Source organism: Pan paniscus, chromosome 9, assembly GCF_029289425.2.
Source record: "Pan paniscus chromosome 9, NHGRI_mPanPan1-v2.0_pri, whole genome shotgun sequence".
Taxonomy (NCBI): domain Eukaryota; kingdom Metazoa; phylum Chordata; class Mammalia; order Primates; family Hominidae; genus Pan; species Pan paniscus.
This window is the reverse complement of record NC_073258.2, coordinates 66349111-66367486: the sequence shown is the minus strand read 5'-3', so window position 1 is coordinate 66367486 and position 18376 is coordinate 66349111. Positions and strand designations below refer to the sequence as shown.

At 55.2% G+C, this 18376-nt stretch overlaps 4 protein-coding genes across 10 annotated transcripts; 3 read left to right on the top strand and 1 right to left on the bottom strand.

Moving 5' to 3' along the window:
* Nucleotides 1–29: 29 nt before the first annotated feature.
* On the top strand, nucleotides 30–7356 carry SYVN1 (synoviolin 1). 6 transcript variants are annotated; one of them, XM_008954042.5, is made up of 16 exons: nucleotides 30–182; nucleotides 1010–1158; nucleotides 1376–1468; nucleotides 1554–1706; nucleotides 1848–1896; nucleotides 2277–2380; nucleotides 3032–3158; nucleotides 3255–3354; nucleotides 3431–3496; nucleotides 3592–3708; nucleotides 3805–3968; nucleotides 4249–4377; nucleotides 4458–4634; nucleotides 4721–4907; nucleotides 5922–6073; nucleotides 6148–7356. In XM_008954042.5, the coding sequence occupies exons 2-16, from the start codon at nucleotides 1027–1029 to the stop codon at nucleotides 6252–6254; spliced, it is 1857 nt and encodes a 618-aa protein (XP_008952290.2). In that variant the 5' UTR covers nucleotides 30–182; nucleotides 1010–1026; the 3' UTR covers nucleotides 6255–7356. The 6 variants fall into 6 exon arrangements, with proteins under 6 accessions (XP_008952290.2, XP_063464626.1, XP_003828655.2 ...); XM_063608556.1 differs by having other exon boundaries at nucleotides 5800–6073; XM_003828607.5 differs by having other exon boundaries at nucleotides 4455–4634.
* MRPL49 (mitochondrial ribosomal protein L49) lies at nucleotides 7270–12338 on the bottom strand. 2 transcript variants are annotated; one of them, XM_003828612.5, is made up of 4 exons: nucleotides 12205–12338; nucleotides 9982–10132; nucleotides 9022–9146; nucleotides 7270–8908 (listed from the first exon to the last, which is right to left on the bottom strand). In XM_003828612.5, exons 1-4 carry the CDS (start codon nucleotides 12280–12282, stop codon nucleotides 8762–8764), a joined length of 501 nt encoding a protein of 166 aa, XP_003828660.1. In that variant the 5' UTR covers nucleotides 12283–12338; the 3' UTR covers nucleotides 7270–8761. The 2 variants fall into 2 exon arrangements, with proteins under 2 accessions (XP_003828660.1, XP_034788879.1); XM_034932988.3 differs by lacking the exon at nucleotides 9982–10132 and having other exon boundaries at nucleotides 12165–12300.
* Nucleotides 12339–12488: 150 nt separating this feature from the next.
* On the top strand, nucleotides 12489–14002 carry FAU (FAU ubiquitin like and ribosomal protein S30 fusion). Its single transcript, XM_003828610.4, has 5 exons — nucleotides 12489–12539; nucleotides 12811–12893; nucleotides 12988–13132; nucleotides 13596–13651; nucleotides 13826–14002. The coding sequence occupies exons 2-5, from the start codon at nucleotides 12819–12821 to the stop codon at nucleotides 13949–13951; spliced, it is 402 nt and encodes a 133-aa protein (XP_003828658.1). The 5' UTR covers nucleotides 12489–12539; nucleotides 12811–12818; the 3' UTR covers nucleotides 13952–14002.
* A 154-nt stretch (nucleotides 14003–14156) lies between these two features.
* Nucleotides 14157–18236, top strand: ZNHIT2 (zinc finger HIT-type containing 2). The gene has a single exon (XM_003828609.6). The coding sequence runs from the start codon at nucleotides 16986–16988 to the stop codon at nucleotides 18195–18197; it is 1212 nt and encodes a 403-aa protein (XP_003828657.4). The 5' UTR covers nucleotides 14157–16985; the 3' UTR covers nucleotides 18198–18236.
* The last annotated feature ends 140 nt before the right edge of the window (nucleotides 18237–18376 follow it).

Genomic DNA, 18376 nt, shown 5'->3' with positions numbered 1-18376 from the left:
ACGTAGGGCGCAGTGCGAGCCAGGGCAGGACGCACTTGGTACGACCCACGCCGCGCCCCGCGCCGCCGGAAGTGAGGTGTCTGACCCCCGAAGTTCCGGTTCGCAGGGGGTGGGGAGTGTTGTTAACCGGAGGGGCAGCCGCAGTCGCGCGGATTGAGCGGGCTCGCGGCGCTGGGTTCCTGGTGAGTGGGGCGAAGTCTGGCCCGAGTTGTGGTTGGGGTCGGGACCCTTGAGGTCTCCGGAGTCGGCGCGCCCTTCAGCCCCGCCGCACGCTTTCGGCCTGTCAGCTGGCTGGAGACCTCAGACGCCGGTGCGGCCGCTCTGCTCAAGCCTGGGCCCTGCCTGCGACGCCCGCAACTCCTGGTGCTCACAGGTGCGCGGCCGCGAGGGCGACCCGGCTCCTCCCGTCCCGCTGCTGCTCTCTCCCGTCCCGCTGTTTTTGTGGTGCTCTGAGTTGACACTACTCCGGGGGTCGGGGGACCCCAGGATTCCAGGCTGACGTTCCCCGCCCGCTCCCGCAGGGCGGGCGTCCGAACTGCCCACCCTAACACAGCTGTCACCGGCGCTGTCGCCTGCCCAGCCTGCTACCCTCTGTGCCTTGGCTGCTCTCAGCCCTGGCTGCGCATTCCCGCCCCTGGAGCAGATTTCTGCTGTTGCCTCCCACCCCATCTTCTCCACCGGAGGGTCAGCGGTGCAGCTCCCCCTTCTCCAACATTGCAGCTTTTCCTCATCGCCTCCCTAGAGGAGGCGGCTTGGCAGGCAGCGTGGAAAGAGCCCTAGATTTGAAGCAAGACTGACCCAGGTTCCAGGCCTTGCGTCAGTGTGATCACTTAACCCCTTCGAGTCTTATTTGTAAAATGGGGTAGCGTAAGCTATTCTTTGTCTGATGATTTCGAGGGCGAAATGTGATTTCCCCCCCCACTTTCTCCTATTAATTGAGGCTGTGCCAGGCACCGGGCTATTTTGCACAGCATGAGCATCACATAAGTTATTTTCTTGCCCCATGCAGGTCTCCGGGCCAGGGCAATGTTCCGCACGGCAGTGATGATGGCGGCCAGCCTGGCGCTGACCGGGGCTGTGGTGGCTCACGCCTACTACCTCAAACACCAGTTCTACCCCACTGTGGTGTACCTGACCAAGTCCAGCCCCAGCATGGCAGTGAGTTCAGGGCTCAGGGAGGGAGGAACTCCCTAGGAGGGAAGGAGGAGTCTGCCTGGGCAAGGGGCGGGGCTAGAGGTCAGGTAAGTAGGGAAGTAGCCGCCAGCTGCCTAACTTTGAATAAACTGTGATGAGGATGTGGAGGATCCTGCATGATGAGTCCCAAGGAGAGGAAAGCAGAAAGTGACCTCAAACCATAGCCTCTCCCCACTCCTAGGTCCTGTACATCCAGGCCTTTGTCCTTGTCTTCCTTCTGGGCAAGGTGATGGGCAAGGTGTTCTTTGGGCAACTGAGGGCAGCAGAGATGGAGGTAAGATGTCGGCTGCCCCAAAGGTGAGGGCAGGGTGCTGGGAAAGAATGTTTGGTATCCACATTATTCCCTGCCTGGCCCCCAGCACCTTCTGGAACGTTCCTGGTACGCCGTCACAGAGACTTGTCTGGCCTTCACCGTTTTTCGGGATGACTTCAGCCCCCGCTTTGTTGCACTCTTCACTCTTCTTCTCTTCCTCAAATGTTTCCACTGGCTGGCTGAGGACCGTGTGGACTTTGTGAGTCAAGGCAGGGAGTTCTGGAGCAGGTGGAAGCCAGGGAGTAGCCAGCGGGCAGGCTTAAGGAGCAGGGAGGGCTAGGTTGAGGGTGTGGGGTGAGCCCCAGGCTTCCTGACAGGCCTCTTCTGTGCTCTGCCTCAGATGGAACGCAGCCCCAACATCTCCTGGCTCTTTCACTGCCGCATTGTCTGTGAGTGAGATTCAGGGGAGGGGAAGGGAGGACTGGAACGTGAACTGTGGACCTGTACTCCAGAGCACAGGCTACCCCCCACAGCTGTACAGGAAAGATAATTTAGGAAGTTAATTTGCATAGTCTCTGTGCTGTTCCACTCCAGGGCTTCTCAACTGCCTGGGCCCTCAGCCCTTTGCCTTCTCACCTGCAGCCTGGGCAGCCCCAACAACTCCCCCTCCCCCAGGAAGTTCCCAGAGGGCCAGGTTCAGTGGAGTGTGCCCACCTGACTAGATCGCTGGGGCCATGGTGGGCTTGAGGGTGGGGCTGTCCTAGAGCATTAAACAGCTGTTGGGCCCTGGGCTGACCCCCCCACCCTGCATGTGTGGGGGTCCCCACAGCTCTTATGTTCCTCCTGGGCATCCTGGACTTCCTCTTCGTCAGCCACGCCTATCACAGCATCCTGACCCGTGGGGCTTCTGTGCAGCTGGTGTTTGGCTTTGAGGTAAAACTGGCTTGGGAGGTTGAGAGGACAAGCCCGAGGTGACCCCACATGTGCCTTGAATAACCCAACAGACCCTTCCTCAGCACCTGCTATGTGGCCAACCTGTGCTGGCCACCAAGGGGCAGTGATCAGATATGGCTCCTGCCCTCCACACGCTCACTCCTAGGTGACTGGGGAGACGCACAAAGAGGCTAGGACAGAGGAGGAGCCCCAACCTGGGGCTCAGGAGAGGGTTCCTGGAGGCTCGTGCCGGAGCTAGCTGGTAATGGACAGGAGAGGATTAGTTCCATGGACAACTGGAGGCGTGTCCCTGGCAGAGAGAGAATGTGTTCAGTGACAACAGCTCATATTTGTTGAGTGCGAATTTCACACCAGGCCCTGTGCTGAGCTCCTGACCTGCATCTCTTATTCAGCAAGACAATAATGTTATAAAGGAACAGTTAATTATGTCATTTTATAGATAAGTAAACTGAGGTTCACTGAGTTGCCAAAAGTCACAGCTAGTAAGTGGAGGGGCTAGGAGGACCCTGGGTGTGTCTAGAGCCTGTGATTGTACCACTGCACCTGCTGTGCAGAGGCCTTGGGGAGCAATGTGGGTGCAGCAAGGGGGAGCTATGTGTTTACATCCTCCTCGTCCCCCTCTCCCTTCAGTATGCCATCCTGATGACGATGGTGCTCACCATCTTCATCAAGTATGTGCTGCACTCCGTGGACCTCCAGAGTGAGAACCCCTGGGACAACAAGGCTGTGTACATGCTCTACACAGAGCTGTTTACAGGTGAGAGGGGCCTGGGCCTCTCCTGATCTGGACCAGCATCCTCCACTCTGCCTCCTGGCCCTGTGACCTGCTGCTTTCTGCATCCCCTCCCCTCAGGCTTCATCAAGGTTCTGCTGTACATGGCCTTCATGACCATCATGATCAAGGTGCACACCTTCCCACTCTTTGCCATCCGGCCCATGTACCTGGCCATGAGGTGAGCCCGGCCCTGTCCCCCGATCCTCCTGACCTGATCCCGTCCCTTCTCCTGCTTTCACTGACTGTCCTTTCAGACAGTTCAAGAAAGCTGTGACAGATGCCATCATGTCTCGCCGAGCTATCCGCAACATGAACACCCTGTAAGTAGGCTTGTCATGGCTGCTGTCCCAAGCTCGGTTCTGGGTCCCTCTGCTTCCAGCTCTGGACCTGATACAGCCCCTGTCATCCTAACCAGGTATCCAGATGCCACCCCAGAGGAGCTCCAGGCAATGGACAATGTCTGCATCATCTGCCGAGAAGAGATGGTGACTGGTGCCAAGAGACTGCCCTGCAACCACATTTTCCATACCAGGTGGGAGGGGCCCTGGGGAGCCTGCACAGCAGGGCACAGGCCCCAGAAGGCAGGCCCCTAGGGACCTGCTGACCTCTGCCTGGCCTTGACCCGCAGCTGCCTGCGCTCCTGGTTCCAGCGGCAGCAGACCTGCCCCACCTGCCGTATGGATGTCCTTCGTGCATCGCTGCCAGCGCAGTCACCACCACCCCCGGAGCCTGCGGATCAGGGGCCACCCCCTGCCCCCCACCCCCCACCACTCTTGCCTCAGCCCCCCAACTGTGAGTATCCCCTTGTCTGGCCACCCGGCATACCACTGGATACTTGCCCTGGGCTGGATGTGGAAGGTGCTGGGAAATTGGAGAGTCCCTGCCCTCCAGAATCTCAGTCTGGGCCAGGGAGGGATTAAAAGATGAGAAATAGATGCTTGCAGTCAGTGTGACCAGTGCTGGGCTGAGGGCCTGTGGGAATAGGACAGAGCTCTCAATAGCCAGGCCCCCTGCCTGGGAGTTGGGTCTGTGTCCATTTGGCCCTTTCCTTACCTCCGTCTTCTCTCTGCAGTCCCCCAGGGCCTCCTGCCTCCTTTTCCTCCAGGCATGTTCCCACTGTGGCCCCCCATGGGCCCCTTTCCACCTGTCCCGCCTCCCCCCAGCTCAGGAGAGGCTGTGGCTCCTCCATCCACCAGTGCAGGTGAGCCTTTGGGTACTGTGACAGCCAGGGGGTGGCAGGGATGGAACACTCACTGACTTCTCGTTCCTGCTCTTCAGCAGCCCTTTCTCGGCCCAGTGGAGCAGCTACAACCACAGCTGCTGGCACCAGTGCTGCTGCTGCTTCTGCTTCTGCCACAGCATCTGGCCCAGGCTCTGGCTCTGCCCCAGAGGCTGGCCCTGCCCCTGGTTTCCCCTTCCCTCCTCCCTGGATGGGTATGCCCCTGCCTCCACCCTTTGGTAAGCTGGGCCACTCTCTGGGTTCTTCTTGGGGGTGAGGTTGGTGTCTGGCCCCAGCAGCCCAGACTGAGCCTCTCTCTCTCCAGCCTTCCCCCCAATGCCCGTGCCCCCTGCGGGCTTTGCTGGGCTGACCCCAGAGGAGCTACGAGCTCTGGAGGGCCATGAGCGGCAGCACCTGGAGGCCCGGCTGCAGAGCCTGCGTAACATCCACACATTGCTGGACGCCGCCATGCTGCAGATCAACCAGTACCTCACCGTGCTGGCCTCCTTGGGGTGTGTCTGTACAGGGGAAGCAGAGTGGGTTTGGTGGGTCAGGAGTGGAGCTGCCAAGAGGTCCCCAGCAGTGGTTCTTGGCCTTTGACACCTGCCAATTCAGGCTGCCTATCTACAGGTCCACCAAGGGTCTCCAGGAGTTCTTGGTAACTCCTGGTGCCTTTATTTCCCACTCCAGAAAGCATGTCTGGATCTAAGTAGGAGTGATGTTTATTCGAGAGCTGACTTTAGATCTTATTCCTTTTTATTTTTCTAAAGTCAAATTATTCAGAATTTGCAGTGCTTTAGTTCATCACATGATATTCTTCTGAGATGTGGTGACACTTAGATTGGCAATTGCTGCCCCCAAACTGAGGGAGCGAATAATAGGAAGTCACTTGGAGCCATCCTGGCCCAAGTTCAAGCGCTGGTCCCATCACTCATTTTTGACCTCTCATTAGTTGAATAAAGGGGTCTTAATTCATATTCATAAGTGATGTGTACTGCCAGATACACACCTATAATCAGCACTTTGGAAGGCTGAGGCAGGAGGATTGTTTGAGCCTAGGAATTTGAGGGTGCAGTGAGCTATGATTGTGCCACTAAATTCCAGCTTTGGTGACAGAGCCGAGACGCTGTCTTTTAAAAAAGTGACATGTACATAATGCCTGGCATCTAGCAGTGACAGCACAGGCTTGGAGAGGAACTTGAGTCCAAGGCTTGAGCACTGTGGCTTATTGAGTGAGTCCCCTATAAGGTGCCTGACTCCCCAGGGTGGAGACTGCAGGGTAAGAGTGAACAGGTCAACAGTCCCTGCCTGCAAGCACCTTACAGCTAAGGGATAGAATCATTTGGCCCTTGAGTCCAGTCACCCTGTCTGAGTTCATTCAGCATGTTCACTTGTGTTTGCCAGGCACTGGGGCCACAAGGGCACATCATTCTATACTCTGTTCTGCAAGGCTCACCAAGGGCAGGAGAATCTGCCCAACCTTGGATGCCAAGGCCAGGCCCGCCTCTCGTCCCTTCTCTTCCCAGGCCCCCCCGGCCTGCCACTTCAGTCAGCTCCACTGAGGAGACTGCCACTACAGTTGTTGCTGCTGCCTCCTCCACCAGCATCCCTAGCTCAGAGGCCACGACCCCAACCCCAGGAGCCTCCCCACCAGCCCCTGAAATGGAAAGGCCTCCAGGTAGGTGTGATTGGCCTCCAGCCGGGGGAGCAGGGAACTTCTCTAGGTTCCACTTCCAGTCTCTCTGTCCCCAGCTCCTGAGTCAGTGGGCACAGAGGAGATGCCTGAGGATGGAGAGCCCGATGCAGCAGAGCTCCGCCGGCGCCGCCTGCAGAAGCTGGAGTCTCCTGTTGCCCACTGACACTGCCCCAGCCCAGCCCCAGCCCCTGCTCTTTTGAGCAGCCCTCGCTGGAACATGTCCTGCCACCAAGTGCCAGCTCCCTCTCTGTCTGCACCAGGGAGTAGTACCCCCAGCTCTGAGAAAGAGGCGGCATCCCCTAGGCCAAGTGGAAAGAGGCTGGGGTTCCCATTTGACTCCAGTCCCAGGCAGCCATGGGGATCTCGGGTCAGTTCCAGCCTTCCTCTCCAACTCTTCAGCCCTGTGTTCTGCTGGGGCCATGAAGGCAGAAGGTTTAGCCTCTGAGAAGCCCTCTTCTTCCCCCACCCCTTTCCAGGAGAAGGGGCTGCCCCTCCAAGCCCTACTTGTATGTGCGGAGTCACACTGCAGTGCCGAACAGTATTAGCTCCCGTTCCCAAGTGTGGACTCCAGAGGGGCTGGAGGCAAGCTATGAACTTGCTCGCTGGCCCACCCCTAAGACTGGTACCCATTTCCTTTTCTTACCCTGATCTCCCCAGAAGCCTCTTGTGGTGGTGGCTGTGCCCCCTATGCCCTGTGGCATTTCTGCGTCTTACTGGCAACCACACAACTCAGGGAAAGGAATGCCTGGGAGTGGGGGTGCAGGCGGGCAGCACTGAGGGACCCTGCCCCGCCCCTCCCCCCAGGCCCCTTTCCCCTGCAGCTTCTCAAGTGAGACTGACCTGTCTCACCCAGCAGCCACTGCCCAGCCGCACTCCAGGCAAGGGCCAGTGCGCCTGCTCCTGACCACTGCAATCCCAGCGCCCAAGGAAGGCCACTTCTCAACTGGCAGAACCTCTGAAGTTTAGAATTGGAATTACTTCCTTACTAGTGTCTTTTGGCTTAAATTTTGTCTTTTGAAGTTGAATGCTTAATCCCGGGAAAGAGGAACAGGAGTGCCAGACTCCTGGTCTTTCCAGTTTAGAAAAGGCTCTGTGCCAAGGAGGGACCACAGGAGCTGGGACCTGCCTGCCCCTGTCTTTTCCCCTTGGTTTTGTGTTACAAGAGTTGTTGGAGACAGTTTCAGATGATTATTTAATTTGTAAATATTGTACAAATTTTAATAGCTTAAATTGTATATACAGCCAAATAAAAACTTGCATTAACAGTTGGTGGGGTTTGTGTCACAGAATCGATCAAATCAGTGTCGGGCTCCTTGCTGTGGCTGTACACTTGAAAATGGAATGGAATCTCCAGGAGTGAGGGTTTCCATGGAAGCCAGCACTATCCTTGGGGACACCACTGACCATTAACAGATTAGGAAGATGTGCCCATTTTACACACAGAAGCAGCCCAGAGTTCAGTGCCCTGCTTCAGGGCAGAGACCAAGTTGGGGAGTCAGGAACTGAAAGCTGTCTTAGCCAGTTTGGGGGTAGGGTGGGGTCTCAGGCCTTTGGCCCCTGTGACTCCAAGTATAAGGCATATATGAAGGCTAGTGAGCTGGGGTTGGGATGGGATGGCAGGGTGAAAGGTCAGCATATTCCTGCCTGCAAACCCCTCCCCAGCCTTGATTGCAGGTCAGGAGGCTGCGGGGGGATGTCCCTATGCTGGCTGTGAGTTCCCAGCCACTCCCTTGTGGTCAGGCCAGCAAGTCTGGTCTGCAATGGAACAGTGACCAAGAACGTGCCTCCTACCTCTCTATCAGAGCCCGGGGCTAACGTGGGCACTCTGTGCCCCAGTGCCAGCACTGTACTTTGAACAGAAGATCTCCAAGACCCATGCCCGAGTCATCTGTGTTCTCCATAACCTGCACCAAACAAGATCTGGCCTAGAGCAAAGGCTTGGGGATATTTGCAACAGTGAGCTTTGGAGGGCCAAGGAAACAAAGTGCCCAGTGGCTCTGCCCTGTGCTACCTTCCCCTAAACTGGGGTTGGGCTACTGCTTCCACCAAATAACAACTAGAATTTGAATTGCTGAGCCCAAGGAAAGAAAAACAAAACAGGCCAAGGTGGACCAGGCACGTGGCTCATGCCTATAATCCCAACGCTTTGGGAGGCCAAGGTGGGCGGATCACTTCGAGTCAGGAGTTTGAGACCAGCCTGGCCAACATGGTGAAACCCCATCTCTACTAAAAATACAAAAATTAGCAGGCTGTGGTGGTGGGCGCCTGTAATCCCAGCTACTCAAGAGGCTGAGGCAGGAGAATCCCTTGATCCCAGAGGTGGAAGTTGCAGTGAGCCAAGATCATGCCACTGCACTCCACCCTGGGCAACAGAGTGAGACTCCGTCTCAAAAAACAAAAAAGAACAGGCCAAGATAGGAGGGAGAGAAAGCTGCTGACGCCCCCCATTAGCCTGGTGATCCCTATTTGGTCTCCCACATTAGGCACTCTCCCCCAGCATGTACATAGAGTTGTTTTCTCCTTTATGCAAGCAAGGCCTGACCCCAAAGTCCTTTAGCCCTAGTTTCTGTATCCCCTGTCTCAGGGGCTCCAACACCCACCTCCCTCCTCCTGAGGCCCCCTAGACTTGATCCACAGGGCATGCTGACATGCAGGCTGCTCGGCTGGGCCTCAGAAGCCTTTCTCCAAGAGCCAGGCTTTAAGCTCCTGGTCAAAGTAGCCCTTGATCCGTAGGGTACCTGTCACCTCATTGACCTGGGTGACGGGTGTCTTCCCCAGCAGCGGGCTCAGAAAATCTTCCACATCTTTCTGCAGGGCCTGGGGAAAGATGACAAATCAGGTCAGGCCAAGAGTCCCTTCCCTTGAAAAGACTCCTGTCCCTTCAGCCCTGAAAGGGTCAGGCCCAGTCCCAGACCCACCCACCCACTTACCCAGATGTCCCCTTCCACTTTCCGGATCACAGTCATCTGCCGGTTGCTATGCGTGATGTCCTTGTAGACGGGGATGTTGTGCATCCGAGAACGTCGTACAAAGTAAGGCAGGTTGGGTGGGGGGTCTGCAACAGGGAAAGACACTGTTAAATCAACTCTTCCTACGTGCCATCCCACCTCAGCCAAGGCCCTTGCTCTCAGTCTGCAGAGGGCCAGTGCACCCAGCTGGACCAAGCCACCTCCAGACTTTAGGTCAGGGGGTCTCCTCTTTCCTTCAGCTTGGAGTCAGGACCAAATTGTTCACCCTGGTACCCTAAGGCCCCACACAAGGCCTGGCACTAAGTAGGTGCTCAAGAAAAAATGAAATCAGGGACATGCCTCCCTGGATCTTTGGGTCCCCCTCTAGGCCAACCCTTGCCCTCCTCCACTGGGTCAGGGAGGCCGAAATCAATCTCTGGAACAAAGAGATTGGGATTTGCAAGCACTGAGCACCTACCATATGCTGGGCTCTGCACTAAGGGCTCTATGTACTGAGCAAATTATCTCCATTTTGCTAAAACAGGTTGGGTCAAGCTAAGTGACTAATTCAAGATAACGTCAACAGTAAATAAAGCCAAATTCAAACCCAGAACTGCCTGACTCCAAGCTGTGTTCTTAATTACAGTACATAGTCTGCTGGGGGGAAAGAAGGTCCAAGCTCTTGGGTTTTCTCTCTGTTGTTTACTTTCCCCCATATGGGGAAGACCTGATCTCAATAGTGTGGATGGATGAGTACCAGTGAACAACAGAAGGCTCCACTCCTCGGCTCTTCCTTGGGCATGAGACAGATGTAACCCAGAGGGATTGCAAAACGAGTCCTGAACCCACTGGAGAGTCCAGAGCCTCATGGGGGAGGCCAACCTCTGGGGAGGAGGTGATGCTCCGTGAAGCTTTCAAATCATCCCTAACCACCCAGCTCACCTCTGGGAGGCTGCCAGCCACTAGGGGTAGGATAATGTTCATGCTTTGGGGGATCTGGGATCCTGGTAGCCGGTAACAGGCGCTCCACAAACTGATATTCATCCACAGACTCCACAAACCTGGGGTAATCTGGAGGGCCCTGGGTCTGGCTCTGAAGCAAAACAAAAATCCCATTTCTCCATTAGCCTACCCAACACAGGATGGCATAACTTCAGTAAGTAGAGAATGGAAACATTACAGGCAGAGAGAATGACATAAATAAAAGGCTGGGCGACGGTGTGAAAGCTATCAGAATCAAAATGGAGTGAGTCATTTGGGTTAAAAATCCCAACAAATAGAGCTAGGGAGGGCCATGAAGAGAGAGTTCTTGGGCACAAATACTTAATAACAAGAACTACCACAAAAGACTGCAAAAACCACAGCCTTGCACAAAGGCCACTTCAACCTTACACAAAAAAATATTTCTGGCTGGGCAAGGTGGCTCACGCCTGTAATCCCAGCACTTTGGAGGCTGAGGCAGGAGGATTATCTAAGGTCAGGAGTTCAACACCAGCCTGGCCAACATGGCGAAACCCCGTCTCTACTGAAAATACAAAAATTAGCCGGGCATGGTGGTGCATGCCTGTAATCCCAGCTACTTGGGAGGCTGAGGCAGGAGAATTGCTTGAACCCAGGAGGTGGAGGTTGCAGTGAGCTAAGATCGCACCATTGCACTCCAGCCTGGGTGACAGAGCGACGAGACTCTCTCAAACAAAACAAAACAAATTCCTGCAAGGCCATCTGTCCAACAACTGCCTGTCCAATCTTGAACTGGCACCACCCATGTTATTCATCCTTGTAGCCAAGGATAACTATCTCAAAACAATTATGTAATACTCATTTTTCCTTTCCTTTATTTATTTTTATTATTTTTTTAGATAGAGTCTCACTCTGTCACCTAGGCTGGAGTGCAGTGGTGTGATCTCGGCTCACTGCAACCTCCGCCTCCCAAGTTCAAGCAAGTCTCCTACCTCAACCTCCCAAGTAGCTGGGACTACAGGCACACGCCATCACACCCGGCTAATTTTTCTATTTTTTGTAGAGACGGGTTTCACCATGTTGGCCAGGCTTGTCTGAAACTCCTGACTCCAGGTGACCTACGCGCCTTGGCCTCCCAAAGTGCTGGGATTACAGGCGTGAGCCACCGTGCCTGGCCCATTTTTCTGTTAAAAACCTTTGTCTTCTTTTACCTCCCTGATAAGCACATAGTCTATACCCATTCCCGAATAAATATCCTTTTCTTTTAGAGTCTGTTATTTAGATTGACATAAGATAGCACCAGTCTTTGGTTTTCCATGGTGCAGGGTACAGATGGGATGGAAAGGAGGCTCAGGTACTCTGAATTGGTCTGCCTCTCAGGATTTCTGTGGGATTCAAAAGAGTATATGTTCACTTCTGAAAAGTCAATCAAGCCTTTGGAAACTTAAGGCTTAACTTTCTGTCTCGGTTTTAGAAATAGATATTATTATATTGGCAGCGTGGCCTTGTTTGTACCTCCATGATTGCCTGGCTGGCCTTGCTAACCTAATCACATCTGTGACGGCATATAGTGATGTTTAATCTTATGATTGCCTTAAGAATTAAGGCAATCAGCCGGGCTCGGCGGCTCTTGCCTGTAATCCCAGCACTTTGGGAGGCCGAGGCGGGCGGATCACGAGGTCAGAAGATCCAGTCCATCCTGGCTAACAAGGTGAAACCCCGTCTCTACTAAAAATACAAAAAATTAGCCGGGCATGGTGGCGGGAGCCTGTAGTCCCAGCTACAAGGGAGGCTGAGGCAGGAGGATGGCGTGAATCCGGGAGGCGGAGCTTGCAGTGGGCCGAGATCGCGCCACTGCCCTCCAGCCTGGGCGACAGAGCGAGACTCCGTCTCAAAAAAAAAAAAAAAAGAATTAAGGCAATCATAATTCCCCACGCACACTCATATGCTAGGACCCCGCCCCTTACCTGAAACGTTGTGGCTTATATAGACACTGCCAGGCACTGTGTGAAGTGCTCCCAAAGAGCACCCCAGTCTACCATTTTCCCTCTCGATTCTATATGTACACTCGGGACAAGTTCTCCTGATCGAAAACGGCAAAACTAAGGCCCCAAGTAGGAATGCCTTAGTTTTCGGGGTTAACAATGATTAACACTGAGCCTCACACCCACGCGATGCCCTCAGCTCCTCGCTCAGCGCTCTCACCAACAGCCGTAGCCCGCAGCCCCGCTGGACACCGGTTCTCCATCCCCGCAGCGTAGCCCGGAACATGGTAGCTGCCATCTTTACCTGCTACGCCAGCCTTCTGTGCGCGCAACTGTCTGGTCCCGCCCCCTCCTGCGCGAGCTGCCTGCCCAGGCAGGTTCGCCGGTGCGAGCGTAAAGGGGCGGAGCTAGGACTGCCTTGGGCGGTACAAATAGCAGGGAACCGCGCGGTCGCTCAGCAGTGACGTGACACGCAGCCTGCGGTCTGTACGGACGCGCCCTCGCTTCTTCCTCTTTCTCGACTCCATCTTCGCGGTAGCTGGGACCGCCGTTCAGGTAAGAATGGGGCCTTGGCTGGATCCGAAGGGCTTGTAGCAGGTTGGCTGCGGGGTCAGAAGGCGCGGAGGGAACCGAAGAACGGGGCCTGCTCTGTGGCCCTGCTCCAGTCCCTATCCGAACTCCTTGGGAGGCCTGGCCTTCCCCACGTGAGCCGCCGCGACCACCTCCATCCCGTCGCAATCGTTTCTGGACCGCTTTCCACTCCCAAATCTCCTTTATCCCAGAGCATTTCTTGGCTTCTCTTACAAGCCGTCTTTTCTTTACTCAGTCGCCAATATGCAGCTCTTTGTCCGCGCCCAGGAGCTACACACCTTCGAGGTGACCGGCCAGGAAACGGTCGCCCAGATCAAGGTAAGGCTGCTTGGTGCGCCCTGGGTTCCATTTTCTTGTGCTCTTCACTCTCGCGGCCCGAGGGAACGCTTACGAGCCTTATCTTTCCCTGTAGGCTCATGTAGCCTCACTGGAGGGCATTGCCCCGGAAGATCAAGTCGTGCTTCTGGCAGGCACGCCCCTGGAGGATGAGGCCACTCTGGGCCAGTGCGGGGTGGAGGCCCTGACTACCCTGGAAGTAGCAGGCCGCATGCTTGGAGGTGAGTGAGAGAGGAATGTTCTTTGAAGTACCGGTAAGCGTCTAGTGAGTGTGGGGTGCATAGTCCTGACAGCTGAGTGTCACACCTATGGTAATAGAGTACTTCTCACTGTCTTCAGTTCAGAGTGATTCTTCCTGTTTACATCCCTCATGTTGAACACAGACGTCCATGGGAGACTGAGCCAGAGTGTAGTTGTATTTCAGTCACATCACGAGATCCTAGTCTGGTTATCAGCTTCCACACTAAAATTAGGTCAGACCAGGGCCCCCAAAGTGCTCTATAAAATTAGAAGCTGGAAGATCCTGAAATGAAACTTAAGATTTCAAGGTCAAATATCTGCAACTTTGTTCTCATTACCTATTGGGCCCAGCTTCTCTTTAAAGGCTTGAATTGAGAAAAGAGGGGTTCTGCTGGGTGGCACCTTCTTGCTCTTACCTGCTGGTGCCTTCCTTTCCCACTACAGGTAAAGTCCATGGTTCCCTGGCCCGTGCTGGAAAAGTGAGAGGTCAGACTCCTAAGGTGAGTGAGAGTATTAGTGGTCATGGTGTTAGGACTTTTTTTCCTTTCACAGCTAAACCAAGTCCCTGGGCTCTTACTCGGTTTGCCTTCTCCCTCCCTGGAGATGAGCCTGAGGGAAGGGATGCTAGGTGTGGAAGACAGGAAACAGGACCTGATTAACCCTCCCTTCTCCAGGTGGCCAAACAGGAGAAGAAGAAGAAGAAGACAGGTCGGGCTAAGCGGCGGATGCAGTACAACCGGCGCTTTGTCAACGTTGTGCCCACCTTTGGCAAGAAGAAGGGCCCCAATGCCAACTCTTAAGTCTTTTGTAATTCTGGCTTTCTCTAATAAAAAAGCCACTTAGTTCAGTCATCGCATTGTTTCATCTTTATTTGCAAGGCCTCAGGGAGAGGTGTGCTTCTCGGGTTGGTGGTATGTCCCCTAGGAGAACAGTGAGGCAGAAAAGGCAGAAGCCCTTGGTATGGGGGGAAGAAATGGTAAACTACAAGAGAAATTTCCTGTGAAGAAACAGCTACAGATCCTGGGGGGCTTCAGATGTAAAATTGGGGTTATTCCCTATCCTAAGTAACTTGATCAATCCCCCCAGGTCATTCTTTTTCATCTTCTAAACAGAGAAGGTAGCAGGAATCACTGTGGTGAGAGGTTTGTTATGGAGGCAGCAATAGAAGGGATGGGTGGGGGAAGAGGTTTGTATAGAAGGTGAACCTGGCCGTTCCCTGAACTTGGTACCAGCTGTGGCCTTAGAGTCCAGGGCAGGAATCTGGTCTGCCTTGGTTTTAGAAGTAAATATTATGTTGGGAGCATGGCCTCGTTTGTACCTCTGTGACTGCCTGGCTGGACTTGGTAACCTAATCACATCTGTGATTGGATATAGTGAGGTTTCAGTGTTCCCAAAAGTTGGGTTACCTCTGGGGCTGATTCAGGGTTCCCTTCTGGCAACTGAGCCTCCCAGCACTTCCGAACCCCACTTACTTATTCAGCTAAAGTTTCTGGACCTGCCAGTTCTTGAGAAATAGCATCCAACAGGGTAAAGCCCTTGGGCTGTGGACTTTGACTGCCTGAGTTTGGACCTTCTTTTTCTTCCTACTCCATTTACTGGGTGGCTGGCCTTTGAACTAACTACTAATTTAATCTCTGCCATCTCCAGGGCTGCTGTGAGGGTTAAAGGATGTAAATCAACATCTGGCTTACAGTGAGTGTGTGAATCTTCGCTATTTTTGTCTCTGTGGTGTTAAAGACATGCTTTCTGCCTTCTAGCAGTTTAGAAAGGGGGAGGATGTGGACAGATACAATAGCATCCCAGAGAGGGCCTCTTTTTTTGTTTTTCTTTTTTCTTTATTTTATTTTATTTTATTGAGACAGAGTCTCGCACCGTCGCCAGGCTGGAGTGCAGTGGCGCAATCCGAGCTCACTGCAACCTCAGCCTCCCGGGTTCACACCATTCTCCTGCCTCAGCCCCCTGAGTAGCTGGGACTACAGGCATGTGCCACCACGCCCAGCTAATTTTTGTATTTTTAGTAGACATGGGGTTTCCCCATGTTGGCCAGGATGGTCTCGATCTCTTGACCTCGTGATCGCCCACCTCGGCCTCCCAAAGTACTGGGATTACAACCATGAGCCACAGTGCCCGGCCTTTTCTTTTTTCTTTTTGAGACAAGGTCTCTCTGTCATCCAGGCTGGAGTGCAGTTGCACAATCATGGCTCACTGCAGCCGCCAATTCCTGGGCCCAGGTGATCCTACTCAGCCTCCAAAGTAGCTGAGGACTACAGGCATGCACCGCCACACCTGGCTAATTTTTTGTACTTTTTTGTAGAGACAGGGTTTTGCTATGTTGCCCAGGCTGGTCTTGAACTGGGCTCAAGTGATCCGCCCACCTTGGTCTCCCAAAGTGCTGAGATTACAGGCGTCAGCCACTGTGCCCAGCCGAGAGGGCCTGTTTAAATGACGTGAGTGAGACCTGAGATGAACCAGTCAAGTGATCAGGTAGGGGAATATTTCAAGCCTAGAGGACTGTGTGAAGATGGGGAAGAGGTGATGTCTAGGGCTGGGGGCAGATCCTGCAAGGCCTTGTCAGCCATGGAGAGTAGTTTGGGTTTGAGTCCAAGTGCAATGGAGAGTCGCAGAAGGGTTTTGAGTAACAGATGGATCTCATCTGACTTGTGATCTAATTTCTCTGGCAGGTTTTTCTGGAGGGCTGGCAAGAAAGTTAGGAAAAACACTTAATGTGTTGTCATCCACATGAGGGGTCAGGAAGCTTAGACCACCAGTAGTAGCAGGGATGCAAAGAACACTCACAGTTTGGTTCATCACACCCCCAACTCCACCACAAGAGTGAGCTCTATTAGAACAGGGACCCCCGGCTCCCTTTGATGTGCATTGTGTTCTTGGCACCTAGAATGGGGCCTGCACTTAATAAGATGGATGAATAGTGGTATTTAATGAGAAGATACTTAATGAAAAGAAGAGGCAGTTTTGGAGGAAAAAAATCAAATAGGAGCTCAGATATTTCTTAAATGCTGCTTTCTATTTATCTTTTTGAGGTGGAGTTTCTCTCTGTGGCCCAGGCTCGCAGGCTGGAGAGCGGTGGCGCGATCTCGGCTAACTGCAGCCTCCACCTCCCGGGTTCAAGCGATTCCCCTGCCTCAGCCTCAGGAGTAGCTGGGACTACAAGCCCCCGTCCCCCACCCCCGGCTAATTTTGTATTCTTAGTAGAGACGGGGTTTCTCCATGTTGGTCAGGCTGGTCTCAAACTCCTGACCTCAGGTCATCTGCCCGCCTCGGCCTCCCAAAATGCTGGGATTACCGGCGTGACCCACCGTACCTGGCCCTAACTGTCCTTTTATTTGTCTGTGTCCCCTAGTGCATTTTATTTGTCTGTGTCCAGCGCAGGGATGCATCGCCTCCCGTAGGCTTGGCACAATTAGTGGCCCAGGGTAGGTGCCTAGTAAAGATGGATTTATGCCACAGCACATTGTAGTGCTAAAAAGAGAGGGTTTTCTCTTTAGATGATCGGGCCACGTTTTGGTGTGACCACTAGGGGGAGACGTGGCACCGGCGAAGCGCTCGCCAGACCCATTTTTTCGCTCCTTGCGTCATCGCACAGGGCGGGGCTCGTACCTGACGCCCGGCTTCTGGGCCTGCTCTCGCCCTACTAGGGAAAGGGGTGGGGCTCGGCTTTCGGGCGTGGGCGGAAATTGCCGAGAATCCTCGGAAGCTTTGCGAAAACACCGCGCGCCGTCGGCCGCGCTGCGAACCGGAAGTAATCGAAGAAGCCCCGGAAGTTTCGAACTACCACCGGCGTGCGTTCGCAGGTAGATCGCCGTGCCAGTTGCCATGGAGCCGGCCGGGCCCTGTGGCTTCTGCCCGGCGGGGGAGGTCCAGCCAGCGCGTTACACCTGCCCTCGCTGTAATGCGCCCTACTGCTCGCTGCGCTGCTACCGGACGCATGGCACCTGCGCAGAAAACTTCTACCGTGACCAGGTGTTGGGAGAGCTCCGCGGCCGCAGCGCTCCTCCCAGCCGCCTAGCAAGCGCCCTACGCCGGCTGCGTCAGCAACGCGAGACCGAGGACGAGCCTGGGGAAGCAGGCCTCAGCTCCGGCCCGGCGCCCGGCGGCCTATCGGGACTCTGGGAGCGGCTGGCGCCGGGCGAAAAAGCTGCCTTCGAGCGGCTGCTGAGCCGCGGTGAGGCCGGTCGGCTGCTGCCTCCATGGCGGCCGTGGTGGTGGAACCGCGGAGCCGGACCGCGGCTTCTGGAGGAGCTGGATAATGCCCCGGGTAGTGACGCCGCGGAGCTGGAGCCCGCCTCTGCGAGGACCCCGCCGGATTCTGTGAAAGATGCCTCCGCCGCGGAGCCCGCGGCCGCCGAGCGGGTTCTTGGAGATGTCCCGGGGGCCTGCACGCCCGTCGTACCCTCCCGCATCCCCGCGATAGTCAGCCTGAGCCGCGGCCCAGTCTCGCCGCTCGTGCGCTTCCAGCTGCCCAATGTGCTGTTCGCCTACGCGCATACTCTCGCCCTGTATCACGGCGGTGACGACGCGCTGCTCTCTGACTTCTGTGCCACACTGCTCGGCGTTTCCGGAGCCCTGGGTGCCCAGCAAGTCTTCGCCTCTGCGGAAGAAGCCCTGCAGGCGGCAGCCCACGTGCTGGAAGCAGGCGAGCACCCGCCGGGGCCCCTGGGCACACGAGGGGCTATGCACGAGGTCGCCCGCATCCTGCTGGGCGAGGGCCCGACCAACCAGAAAGGCTACACGCTGGCAGCACTGGGGGACCTGGCACAGACCCTGGGCCGTGCCCGGAAACAGGCCGTGGCTAGAGAAGAGCGAGATCATCTTTACCGGGCCCGGAAAAAGTGCCAGTTCCTCCTGGCCTGGACCAACGAAAATGAGGCGGCCCTCACACCCCTGGCTCTAGACTGCGCCAGGGCTCACCAAGCCCATGCTGTGGCAGCCGAGGAGGTGGCCGCCCTCACTGGGGAGCTGGAGCGGCTTTGGGGAGGCCCCGTGCCACCTGCCCCAAGAACTCTCATTGAGGAGCTCCCTAGCTGAACGGGTTACCCTGGTCATTAATAAAGCTGTGACTGGTCAGCCCTGTTGCCTGTTTCTGAGGGATAGCTATTGTCCCACCAGACCCCAGATTCCTGGGCCCACAAGCCACTGCTCAGCTTCTCCCTGATCAGTGCTGACCCAGCCAGTCCTAGGGGAGAGAAGTGCACCAAGGGTTCCCA